This window comes from Sceloporus undulatus, chromosome 1 (genome assembly GCF_019175285.1).
Source record: "Sceloporus undulatus isolate JIND9_A2432 ecotype Alabama chromosome 1, SceUnd_v1.1, whole genome shotgun sequence".
Lineage (NCBI taxonomy): Eukaryota > Metazoa > Chordata > Lepidosauria > Squamata > Phrynosomatidae > Sceloporus > Sceloporus undulatus.
The window spans coordinates 292,487,476-292,501,124 of NC_056522.1; the positions used below are offsets into that span (position 1 = coordinate 292,487,476).

The 13,649-nt window shown below is 40.0% G+C and overlaps 1 protein-coding gene across 1 annotated transcript in view; it reads right to left on the reverse strand.

The window, feature by feature from the left end:
• PRMT3 (protein arginine methyltransferase 3) overlaps positions 1 to 13,649 on the reverse strand; it is a 102,257-nt gene that overhangs the window by 43,248 nt on the left and 45,360 nt on the right. Inside the window, exon 10 of the mRNA XM_042475760.1 lies at positions 3,140 to 3,218. Within this exon, the coding sequence (XP_042331694.1) occupies positions 3,140 to 3,218 (79 nt within the window). The remainder of the gene's footprint in view (positions 1 to 3,139; positions 3,219 to 13,649) is intronic.

Consider the following 13,649-nt stretch of genomic DNA (forward strand, 5'->3'; position numbering starts at 1 on the left):
AGAAGACATTAACTGTTCAGCTGCTTGCGGAAAAGGACTATGATAAAGACAAAGGCGACAGAGTATGGCATATACAAATGCTGCATGCCTAGAGCATCTATCCATACCCACCATCCACTACTGCATGCCTCTTGCTTCCTTTCTCTACTCCTCCACTGCTCCTTGAAACAGAACAGCAAAAAGATACAGGTCTTCCAAGTGATAACACTTTCAAGATGTCAGATTTGTTGAATTGATTGCCTAGTCCTGTTTTAGACAGGCAATTAAAATATTTACCTCCTGGGTGTACAGGTTTAGCCCTTTGCATCAAAAATCTGCAGATGGAAAATCTGAAATTACACAACTATACTACTTGCACGGAGAACAAGAAGTGTTCTCAGCAAGCTTTCCAAAACCACATACTACACCCAAGGGGAAAAGCAAGCAGAAAATAATTCTATTCTGTTAGATCTCAAACTTTCTCTGTTGGGAAACTCAAATTACTACTCCCCCCACCCACCCACCCAGATAACGATTTAAAAACAGAAAGATCTCAGTTTAAAATAGGTATTTCTCCTGTAAATAACTTCCTATTGTTTTAGGTGCAATACAAATGATAAGTACATCTCTTACCATAATTATTTTGGGCAAGAGTCAAGCAAAATACAAAACATGGCAATATTTGGCTTTATATTGTTATAATCCGACAAAGGATTATAACTTTCTCAGGGTGTTTTAAATTCTACAGTCTGTCTTGAAAATGTCCTACTTTCTCCCCTGGCTAAGCAGCGTTTTTAATTAAGCTACCCAGCTGTGCACATAGCTAGCAAGTGGATCAGTGAGCACAGACGACTCAGCACTTCCCATTACCAAACGTCAAAATTAGATGTTCCACAATCTAATTCTGTAAACAGTAAGGAGGAGTGAAAATACACTTGGGTAAACCAGTTACATTTAAACTGGATGGGAATGCAAGCTTCTTACTATAAATGAAATCATTTGTTCCCCCATTCAGCCTCAGGTGAATGACCAAACTAACCACAAAGGGAAAACTTGCAGTGCTTGGGATGCTGACTTACTCAAATCTGTAAGCCTAGAAACAGCCCTGCCTTATGATCCTGAATTGCAATGGGTCCAGTTAGGAGCTCTGGTTCAGCTTTCCACTGATTAATTTTAGTTCCTTGTGCTAGTAAGAAAAACATGGCGGGTAGCGAAAGGCTTGCATGCATCAACTCAGCCAAGAATCACCAGATATTCAAACCTTGTGACCCTTATTTCCTATCACTTGTTCTTCTTGTTGTTATATACCATCAAATCAGCTTTGATTTTTGGCAACCCTATGAATGACAGACCTCCCAGATATCATGTTATTAACAATCCTACAAAGAGTCTTGAGAACTTAGGGTCATAACTTCCCTGACTGATTCCATCTGTATTGCACTCTTACTCTTTTCCTACTGCTGTCTATAATTAAAAGAGTAAGACAAACTAGTCAAGGGTAAAAGGACACACAATATAACATATTATCCAGCCTCCTGTTTTGCAATATAACACATACATTCTCAGTAGTTCCCCCTCCCCAAATTTATTTATTTATTTATTTAATACCCCACTTTTTCTGCAGGCAAGGACCCGAAAAGACCACAATTCAATGACATCCAGATTCCAATGTTATAAAGGCCTGTGTGTATTTAATATTAGGCACTGAAAAGAAGCCACTGTAAAGGAGTGATAATAAAATTCCAAAATTGTGAGGCAAGAAAGACACTAGAACACTCATAGGTGACTGCAGCAGTCAACAAGGATTAATTCCAGTGACACTAGATGTTCAAAGAGTTTGCCAGCATACTTCTTAAGACATTTAAAACTAGATGTAAGTATTACGAATACAGTACATGTAAATAGCAATGGACACAACTCCTTTAAAGTAAGTAATACTGCATAATGAAGCATCTAATTTATGGAAACTGCAGCATTAAGGAAACCTCTAACGTTGACCTTACCATCTTTCCAAAGCTTTGCCAAGAATGCCATGTCATATGTCCAAGGAAATAAATCACAGAATTAGAATTAATTTATTTTTATTTATTTTTTTGGTGCTAGGGTTTTCTTTCTTGATGCTAGGGTTGGGCATTTGGAAGGTCAAATCTAATTAAACAACAACAACACAGATGCTTCAGTGTTAGTGGAGAGCAGGGGACATTTTCCCCCACCCCACTACAGAATAATATACCTAGTTGTCTAGTTCCCAAAATTTAAGATTTTATAGTCCTTCTGATAATGAATTTAAAATAATATTAGTATCTTTAAAATACAAACACATGGAGAAACCAGGAAATAATTCCACATGATTTCCTGCTCCAAGCTTAGTTCAAATGAACAACATAGTGAGATATGAGGTCTTGGTTCACAAACACAAAAAAAGGTATCATAAAAGCATTTTACAACCATGACAAATTTTTCTTTTTTAGATTCTTCAAAAAATGAATTAACCTAGCCCTCATGGTCTTTCATATCTTCATTCCATATAATGTTCATTGCTACTAAACTTTTAATGAACCTTTGGGCTGCAATTCAATTGTGTCCACACACCAATGGAATGACATCTGTTAATGGAAAAACATCCTGCAGTCAACAGACCCATGAAATCTATTCTGGAGGGTTGGGTGATCCACCAGAGCAGATCTGGGAGGGCAAATGAAGCTCATGGTAAGGAAGGAGAAGGGATGTTCAAACTGTGAACAGAGATTCACTTTTGTCTCACTGGCTTTCACTCTTAGAAATGACCTAAACTAGTTAATTATCAGGTAGAGTTAGATCAGTCTTTTCTAAATCCTTTTATTAATGTTCTTTCCTCCTTCTTTTAGCAATGTTCTTTCCTCATGCCTTGTTATTAACTGAAAAAAGTTGGTATAATAACTTTCAAGGATTATTCTTCAATTATTTTTTAAAAGTCAACATGTTCTTGAAAATGCTATTCATTTAAAGCCCAAATATCCCATTAATGCTTCTGTATTACCCATACCATGAAACAAATGCCTTGGAGCTTCAAATGATGGAAACATTTTTCATTTCAGGTAAGAACTTTCTTAGTCATGCATAACAGAATCTAAATCTTTATTTCCCCTCAGAGCTGAACCATTTATTAAAGCAGACTAACCTGAGCCTTCTTTTGCCAGGTACTTGTCCCTTGCATAAATGACTGAATCCAGCATCGACTCAAAGAGAAGAAAATAGCCCTGTGAAGTGAGAGACAAAAGAAGACAATGTCATAAGCACACACTAGTGTTCTACTGTCAGGACATATTTTGCTCACTGTCAGGACTTCCTCAGATGCATAAGCTTTAATTGGCTTGGTTACAAAAGCTTATGCCACAACTTCTTTTGCTCACTTAGTCCCAAAGGTTCTACAAGATCCCTTTGCATCCAGTCTTTCCTTTCCTTATGTGGGGGATCCGTTCTGGACCCCACTGTGTAAGGGGAAAATCATGTATGCTCGCGCCCCATTGAAAATAATGGACCATGTGTATGTGGCTTGCACCATTCATTATATTGTGCTATGGCTTCAGCATATGCTGAAAGCTGTGTATGGGAAGCCCGCATATGGCGCAGGCTCAGTGTAATGATATTCCAGGCTAACATGGTGATGTCTCTTGTTATGTAAAACCCTTAAATATTTTTAATACCCATGTAAACCATGAAGTGGACAAGCTCTTTGGAAGCGTAAGGAGGACGACGTGCTCTCTTGATCCTTGCCCATCATGGCTGACTGCTCGAGCGGGCGGGGGGCGGGAGGGGATGCAACAAAAACTTTATGCATCCCTAAAGGAAGGAGTATTTCCAACAAAACTAAGGCGGGGTATCTGCCGCCGCCGCCAGTAGGTCCGCGGGGGAGCCGGAGCCTTCACACGGCCCGACTCCCGCGCGGACCGAAAAAGAAGCTCCAAAATGGAGCTTCTTTTTCCGTCGCGTTTGCGACGTAGCGAGGCGCCAGGGGCGCGCTCGCTACATCACAAGCGGCGCGACACGTACGGACGCTCAGCGTCCGATACGCAAAGATGGCGCCGGCCATGTAGAAGGGCCGGCGCCATCTTGTACGGACAGAGTCCGTACTAGGCCCAGGGGCGTCTGTAAGAGACGCCCCTTTTTTAAAATGGGACGTCCAGAGGATGTCCCAAATGGCGGTGCAGAAAGCACCTAAAACAAGCAATAGTGAAACCACTTTTAAAGAAAGCCTCTCTAGATCCCCTGCTGAGAAACAACTCGGGTAAAATGATCGAGAGGGCATGGCCCTCCAACTCCAAGCTGTCTTGGATGAAGCAGATTATCTGGACCCATTTCAAACCGGCTTCAGGGCAGGATACGGAATTGAGACGGCCATGGTCGCCTTAGTCAATGATCTCCGTCTGGGCATCGACAGGGGAAGGGTGACCTTGTTGGTGCTCTTGGACATCTCAGCGGCTTTCGATACCATCGACTATGGTATCCTTCTGGAACACATGAGGGGGTTAGGTATCTGGGGCACTGCGCTTCAGTGGTTCCGATCCTACCTCTCAGGTAGATCCCAGATGATGGAACTGGGGGGCAGCTGCTCTGCAAAAAGAGAGCTGACATCTGTCATTCCATAGGGTGCCAGTCTGTCCCCCATGCTGTTTAACATTTACATGAAACCACTGGGAGAGATCATCCAGAGACATGGGGCACAGTGTTATCAGTATACTGATGACACCCAAATACACTTCTCTATGTCTCTGACTGATGAAGTGACTAAGGAAGGCATCTCTCCCCTTGATGCCTGCCTTGGGTCAGTAATGGGCTGGATGAGGGAAAACAAACTCAAGTTGAATACAGGGAAAACAGAGGTACTAGCGATAGGTTCCCCAAGTCCAGGGATGGAGATTTGTCAACCTGTCCTGGACGGGATCACACTTCCCCTAAAGGATGAAGTACGCAGTTTGGAGGTACTTTTGGATCCATCTCTACAGTTATCATCTCAGGTAGATGTGATGGCCAAAAGTGCCTGGCATCAGCTTCGGCTGATATGCCAACTGTGTCCCTACCTGGACCGAAAGGACCTTGAAGCAGTGGTACTTGCACTGGTAATCTCTCGTCTTGATTTAGGCAACACGCTCTACATGGGACTACCTTTGTACCAAGTTCGGAAGCTTCAACTGGTTCAAAATGCGGCTGCTAGATTGGTCACCGGAACACCTAGATCTGACCTAACACCTATATTAAAATCCCTTCACTGGTTGCCAATCAGCTTCCGGGCACAGTACAAAGTGTTGGTCATAACCTTTAAAGCCCTATATGGCTTGGGCCTGAGTTACTTGAGGGAACGCTTCTCCCTATCTAATTCGCCCCGCACTCTCAGAACATCCGGGAAGAATCTTTTGGATTATCCAAATACCAGATTATTGTCAACTTCCCACAAATCATTTACTGTCATGGCCCCTAAACTGTGGAATGCTTTACCGGTAGAGATCCAACTGATACTCTAGAAGCTTTTAAGAAAGCTATTAAAACGGACCTTTTCCAGTGGACTTATCCCCCTGATCTTTTATAAAACTGAAGAACATCCCACTCTGAGTATGTGAATGATATGTTGATATATGAATTTTAATGTGCTGTCTTGATTTTAAGATGTATTTTATATATGTAAATTGGTGTTCCATTTTTATTATTGTAAGTCTGCCTCAGTCCTTAGGGAGAGGTGGGAAATATAAATGAACTATTATTATTATTATTATTATTATTATTATTATTATTATTATTAAAAAAAAAACACGGATGCTCAAGTGGGAGCCCCACACCATGTTCCTTCTGTCACTTGCTCTTCTTCCGTGCAGCTTCCAGCATAGGAAGCTGGAAATGTGCGCAGCGTTATATCACATGGTGTGCCCTGCATTTCTCAGTAAATTATTCATACACTTGAGCTGTCTTCACAAGTAAATCCACTTGCTCATATCCCAATAGAGCAGATCCATGAACAATGGGATTTTATGTCTTGATAGCTTACTTTACTCAGCAATAGGATTTAGGACCATCGACTCTCTTGTTACATGTACTTTTATTAGCTGTATTTTGTTTCAGGAAGAAAACGTGACAAGGCAACAAGCAAGGCATATGGCTCCTATCTAACCCAAATCAAAATTCCTATAAAAAGTCAAGAAAAAATCTGGCCCAACCAAAGCCTTACACCTTTAAACCTCTTCAAACCCAATACTAATAATGGACTTTTTTCATTTACCTGCAAGGTTAGGCAGCCTGATTCTGATGGGGATGGACTGTCAGGCTCCTAACTCAACTTCGCAATACTTCTATCATAAACGGAGTGGAATTCTGGTCACAGGACATGATGACCTGTGTATTATTTGGTGATGTGCCTTTGTTTTTGCAAACACTAAAAATCTTTGACTTAAAAACTAATAACACCCAAACCACACATTTCAGCTGTATCATACATTTGAGATTAAGACGCGAGGCAAATACACTTATCAGTCTTAAAATGAAGATGCAACCACACTTCCTAAATCTCAACTAAACAGAAAAATGAAGTATGTTTTCTGTAAAGCCCTCAGCATCGGCAACGGTTTTGCTTTAACGAGTAGGTAAACGGGGGTATCACTCCTATCAAATAGATCACCGTTCTTTCCTCTATACTAGTGAAAACTGTTTCAAAGTCCTAACCAAACCCAACGGAGGAAAAAAAACTTGTAACAGGTCAAAAACAAGGATGGGTTTTAAAACAAACATGAGCGAGAGAAGTTCTCATTAGAAATATTATATATTGGTCAAGCTGGAAACACTGCGAACTGGCTGCTCAGAGGATCAAACAGCTGACGGCTGTGCGTATGTATCAATTGTTCATCCTGCCAAACTTGATAAGTGGAATTCATTTGCCAAAGTGAAGAAGCTTTTTTATCTAGACCAAAACATCCCAAACTGAAGCCATTAATCCTAGAAAATACTGCCAATACACATTCATTACCGACAAACCGAAGTCTTTTTCATTTTCATGGTGAAGTCTGATGAAAAATCCAGTTCTGATGAAACTGAAAACTGATTGTAGCAATGCGCAATCATCCGTGCAAGACAATGGAGGACAATCTCATGCTGCAGTAATTAGGAAGGAAGCACAACAATTACCTGGGAAGCTATAGTTATGTACCAATACTGCTTTAACAAGGTTCTGTATTACTGATTTAAGACTTTCCTTGCTTTTGTGTCAAAAGAGAAAGACACTGCTCTCCTGACGTATGGAGAATCTGAATGAGCTGCCTATCACATTACCAACTGACCCCATTAAATACGTCAACCTGGGATTTAGGGGTCAATTTTTGGCATAAATTTCTCAACTTAAGATAAGTATATATGGTAGTTGCTTAGAGAATTCCTAGTGGAAATGTGGGGCAACACATTACTTAACATATAATGTTAACATAAAACGCATACAATAGGCCAGATCAATTAGCATGAAATTTCTTCTGCTCACTGATGAAAAGCGATTTTAATCACTGTCCTAGCGAAGCCTCTGGCTTCCACCAAAGCTTGCGAACAAGATATTTTCAGAGAGCTGACGGCTGCAGAGTGAGCAGGTATTGGTGACCCCACTGTCCCTGCACATTCTGCTATCTAATCTCAACCAGCCCACTGACAAAAAGTGTGATAATCATAATATGAAACTGGAATATGACACAATGGCATACAAACCATTATTAGCTGTATTGCCAAGCTAAAAATGTTTGCTTCTGATGTCACATGGAATGGTTCCCTTGGGCACTTGCAGGTGTAAAATGTCCGCATTATTTCCAAGGAGAGTGCTATTATGTTTAAAAAGTGTAGAAAAGAACATCCTCTGAGATCTTACAGAAGAAAATTAACACAGTACTTCTCAACTAGACACGACCAGCAGTTTGAGGGCTAAACATGCGGATTTCTTATGTTTGCAAGTGCTGGCTGGGCGAGGGTACCCCTCTAGTTGAGACCAACTGGTCTGGAGAAAAAAATGAAACAGGGAGGAGAAGTGGTTATAGTTCCTAATATTTTGAAAACAAGTCCAGAGACCAATACACGGTAACAATTTAAAACCTACTACCTAGGCCATTATAAACGCAAGGGAGATCAGTTATAGAGATGTAGAGACAACATTACTCAGTTCTAAATAGTTAGTGGATGAAGGGCTCGAACGAGCAAATAGCTAGGGATACTAAAAAATCTCCTTCCTTTCAGCAGATGTTATTGAAAAAAAAAAACTGACCAGACATCCAATGCAAAATATTTCGTGGCGGCCAACTTAAGAATCATCCTGCCTGAATCGACAGCACACTGAGTTCCTCTTAACGCTTCTTTCAAGTAGGAACATGTCTACTATGTGTACAGATTTAGTTGTGTCAACAATTAATGCAATAGTAATTGCATCAATTTAAAGTATGAAAGCTTCTAGGCAAAAGTCACTAACTTCTCATTGAAAAAACCCAATCCAGAAGAGAAACCAACATCTTGGTCCATTGTGTGATTAATTAGGTGACATTTTATAATTTCCTCCAATAATATTTAAAGCCATCCATTTTACAGACCCGAGGAATGATTTTTGGTTGTTTAGTCGTAAGCTGACATTCTTAGTCCAATTCATTCTTGACTGCATGTTTTGTACAGGAAAACAAGCTTTGTGTCAAATGCTAGAAAGATGATTTACGAAGGTTGGCTTACTGATACCACTCAAGTATGCGTTTTAAGTTTGTTCCTCCTCCTGTCACTCACCCTACCAGCAGGATGTAAATGTAAACTGGCTTTACAGGCAGGTTTGTCACTTTTTTTTTTCAGAGAAAGCAATTTGGAAGCTGTTCAAACTTTAAGTTTTACAGTATTCTGGTGTGAATACCTTACATGAAGACGAACTCTCCTGAAATAGTATCTTCCATTTTGAGAACAAATAGTATATTTTGATGTGATCAAAACAAAACTAAATAATACAACAACCAACAACAAAACACATAATAAATGATTATTAATATCTGCCCATCACAAGGAATCTGGCGGGTTACCGCAATAAAAATACATCAAATATAAAAATACATAAAATAAAATCACACTCTTCTTCTTGAGGCTAGCCCTGTGGGAATGAGCCAGCCTTTTCACTCACTCCCAGGCCAGAGATGACAGGACATTTCCAATTCTCTCACCTCTATGTCAATGACTCCTTATCAGGGAACTGAAAAATATGTAATTTAACACTGCAATATGCTAACAAATGGCAAACAGTATTCTTGTTCTTCCCTACATCACCACAAAAAACTGAGCAGGGAGGGCCAGGACTCTTTTCACAACACTTTCAGCTATGCCCACATCTACAACAAATGACAGTATTTACTGAGTTTTCTCAAAACTCCAAAATATTCTGTTGCGACGTAGGTGGGATCACGACTGCCCATTTGGGCAGCCTGCAGCCGCCCCTCTACACCACGTTTGGGGCCAGGCAGCCACAGCGGCAGCCCAGAAGCCCCAATCTGGTGCTTTTCCGGACCAGGGAGAAGTGCAAAATGCCACTTCTCCTGATCGAAAGGGTGTCCTTGGGCTTTATGCCCCAGGACACCCTTGGGCTGCTGCAGCCAGAGTTGAAAGGTGCCGCTCAGCCCTTTCTCCCTGGCACCGTTCCCGTGGCCATCTAGTTGCCGTGGGAACAAGGCACCCTCTGGGAGCAGGGAGCGTCCTTCCGTGCCCTGTATTAGCTGCCACAGCAGCCTGACGCGCGTTGAACACTCCGCCATGCCGCACTGCCTGTTTGGACGCAGTGCGCGCCATGACATCATAATGACGGTGTCCGTGTATCCAGGGTGCTGCCATTATGCCGCCACAGCTCAATGTTAGGGTTGTGCGGGCGTATGTAAAAATGCCTGACGCCCAACCCTAGTACATATCCAGGGCACAAGCAGCTGGCCTGGATAGGACCTTTTTCTGATACTAAGTGCCTGTCCCAACACCTGTTTCACTGCAAGTTGTTCACACTAAGGATTTTTTTTAATGCTACCACTCATTAAAGTAGTCGAGTTGGTAGAGTACACATGTGCCAACAGGAATATATGAAAAAGTCAACGACTTCTGAGAATAGTATAATTAGATGTGTCTTCAAAGTCTGCAAAACTATCAAACCACACTTTGGATTGTTAGGAATAATTCTCGTTGTCTATGAGCACTATATGTTAAGTTTTGACATACAAGTCAAGAAATATCAATGTGGCGTAGTAGTACATCGTATTGTTGTTGTTTTTATGAGTTTTTTTCATGAAGAGGGGGAAGAAGGAGAATTATAAACTATGAAAAGCACAGCCTGAAGTAACTTATTACAAACAGTTACTTGTAATTAGTATTCGCCAATAACAACAGTATCCCTGCATAAGCAAAGGTTAACTTCTTTCCTTTTGCAGTTACACTCAAACTTCTAATTAATTTTATGGTTCCAATGTGTTTTCTCTCACTAAATGCTAGAAAAAGAATACCACATGGTCAAATACTGCCTCATAGTTGTGCCTTGTGCTCTGTTGTAGATGATGAAGCACAATTAGATACACAGAACTAATATGTTTTGTACCACAGTTCAGAGTTTGTACATTAAAATCTCTTCCTCAAGTACAATTTCGGTATTTTTAGACACACATGAAAGTAAAGAGATATAACTAATGTAACTGAGATGTACAACAATAACCTAACTTTTAAAAGTAACTTACACACTTATGAAAAGACCAGAAACTCCATACAGTTCAGGTCAAGTTCCAAAAATGTAAAGTACCATAAACCCCATATGTTTTACAAAGCTAAACAGCTAATACTTGATTTTTCTCTATCTGAACAATATAGCGGAATGAACAATTATGAATTCTTTTAAATAAGTTTACATCTAATTGTTACAGTACCTTAATGACATGCTTCAGATATAAGTGTGCTGGAATCTAAGCACTTCTACCCAGCTTCAGGAATTACAGCCGTTCTTCATTACAGGACCTGCGGAAGCCATACCACATCATCCCAGAAAGCTAATCTCTCAGCATGTTTTACTGGGATCACCTACAGCCACCAGGCTAATGGTGAGATATCAGGATACACTGCAAAAATCATTTGAAAAAATGATTGTGCAGGAGAACACTGTTTCTCTCCAGTAAGGAAAACTCAGTCCTCAGGTACTTACTATTATATATAGAAGACAAATATAACATTTTAATTATGATTGCATTTCATTTGCTGTGTCTGTGAAGTAGATTCTTGAGGACTAGATACAATAAAATCTTACGTATAATTCGAGTAAAGAAATAAATGAAAGATCTTTGCTTTAACAGATGCTACTATCAGTATAATTTCTCTTTCTTCCCTAGGGTAATAGATCTAACATTAACGCATCACACCATGTATCTTTCTTAATGATATCAACATTTAAGCCATTATATATATTAAGCAATGTGGAATTTTCTCCTCCTTACAACAATGTCTTGTCACTTAAATGTAATGTATCTTCCTAGTTACAACTAAATCTGTTATATATAACATTCAATATAAACCATCTATTTTCCATAGTTTATCAACTTGCACATTTATCCTGTAACCAGATTTGTTAACCCAATTTTAACCAGACACCACCCTTCAATTTCATTTTAATTTAACTCTTGCCTTTCTCTTCATCCATACAATAATAGCCTACCAACACTATTAATTCTTGACCTCACACTGGTTGTTATCAAATCAACTCATTTCTATTCCACTGGAAGTGTTTCCTGGATATCACCCATTCTGTTTTCATCTCAACTTCACCCTTCTTCTCGTTTTACAGGCTGCTCACTCCATTAGGTCACTTGTATTTGTTTTTCCATATATGTTTCCCATCATATATCATTTTTATATGCCCCCCTCCCTCCATTTACAATTTCCATTTCATAATCCAATCTACAGTATCTTCCACCCTAGTCCCAGTGCTCAACACCATTTTCTAGGTGGGGCTAAGTTTGAAATCAGCGCTTTACTCAAAATATACTTCTCATATAAACTGGTATTATAGCACTTTGCACAGCCATATTTTAACCTTCATCCAAGATAGTAAGACAGGGGTTGGACTCAATGCCCTGTTGTCTCTTCCAGCTCTATGATTCTATTACTTGCTGTTCATGTACTAGAACATTTGCTGGTTTGTGCATTTTAAATCCTGAAATGGTACAGGTTTGTTTCAATTTCAATATCATGTCACTGAATATCCAGCTCTTAAATGGGACATGAAAACAGAAGGCTTGATGCAAAAACCAAATGTAAGAGATGAATAGAATAGACTAAATACAATGGTTTCGCATATGCACTTGGATTCCTTGATGTAACATGTTCAAAATTTAAATAGAAGGTATGAAAAGGAAAACTGACAATTGATACGTGTCTGCTGTGGCAAATGTGTTTCCACAATTACACAACCAACGAAATATGAAGAGTGAAAAAAACAGACCAGAATACTCATGCTCAGGTCTGAGTAAGGATATGATCTGTACCCTTAATGCTCTCTTGTGCTTTGTGAACGAAGCATATAGCCCTAGTAATTAGAGTCTTGGTTTTTAAATAGGCTATGCATTCAATTGAACAAGAACTAAATCTTATACATGCAAGTAAGTACATATAAACAAAATCACTATGAATTCTATTCAGTCATTTTACAAGGGCAAGGGGAGACAGGGCCTGTTACAGACTGCCAAATAAAGCTGCTTCCGGTCTCTTGGAGGTATGCTATTTAAATGATGCATGGGTCCTAAGAGTCCGGAGGTACGCACCAAAGCCCACACTCCATTCCTAAGCACCGGAGTGCAGCTTTTGGTGCAGCTTCTGGATTCTTAGGATGCATGCATCATTTAAATAGCATCCTCCAAAGAGACCCGAAGCCGCTTTATTTTCGGCAGTCTGTAACAGGCCATGGTTCAAGATTGACTTCATCAGTACAAAAGCTGTGGGTACTCTTAGGGCCTTCTCAGGGGGACTAAATGAAATCCAAAAAGACAACTATTTACTTGGTCATATTATCACTGTACATTGCACATTATCTCTGTCCTGTTCACAATGACTCAAAATCAAATCAGCAGAGTATAAGATTTATCTTTGTGGATTCAGACAATACTCTCTAGTTTTTGCCTTTTTGCTTTTCATATTAGCAAGCCTGATACACCATATATAGGAATCATAGATCAGCATCTCATAGAGTTGGAAAGGACCACTAGGGCCATCCAGTCCAACCCCCTGCCATGCAGGAAATCCAAATCAAAAGCATCCCTGACAAGTGCCATCCAGCCTCACTTATTGTTCAAATATAGTTGGCCTCATGTATACATGAAAGGCAGTTTGAGGCCAAAATTATGGATTGTTATGTGCTCCATGGATAAAGGTGAAGGTTTCTTGGTGTTCTTCTCATGTAGACTAGTATGACTGAAAGAAGCTCTGGTGTGACTCCTCTAACACTAGTACCAGAACTGCTCTTAGCCAACTCATGTTGATCAAGACAGTGACAATTCAGAATTAAATTGACAATTGTGACTTATTATTACTGGGGGGTCACATTTTGATGCTGAAGAAATAATATGTTTCCATCTGTTATTGTTGTTGTGCCTTCAAGTCATTTACATTCTCTCACAGTAATCATGTCTAAATCACAG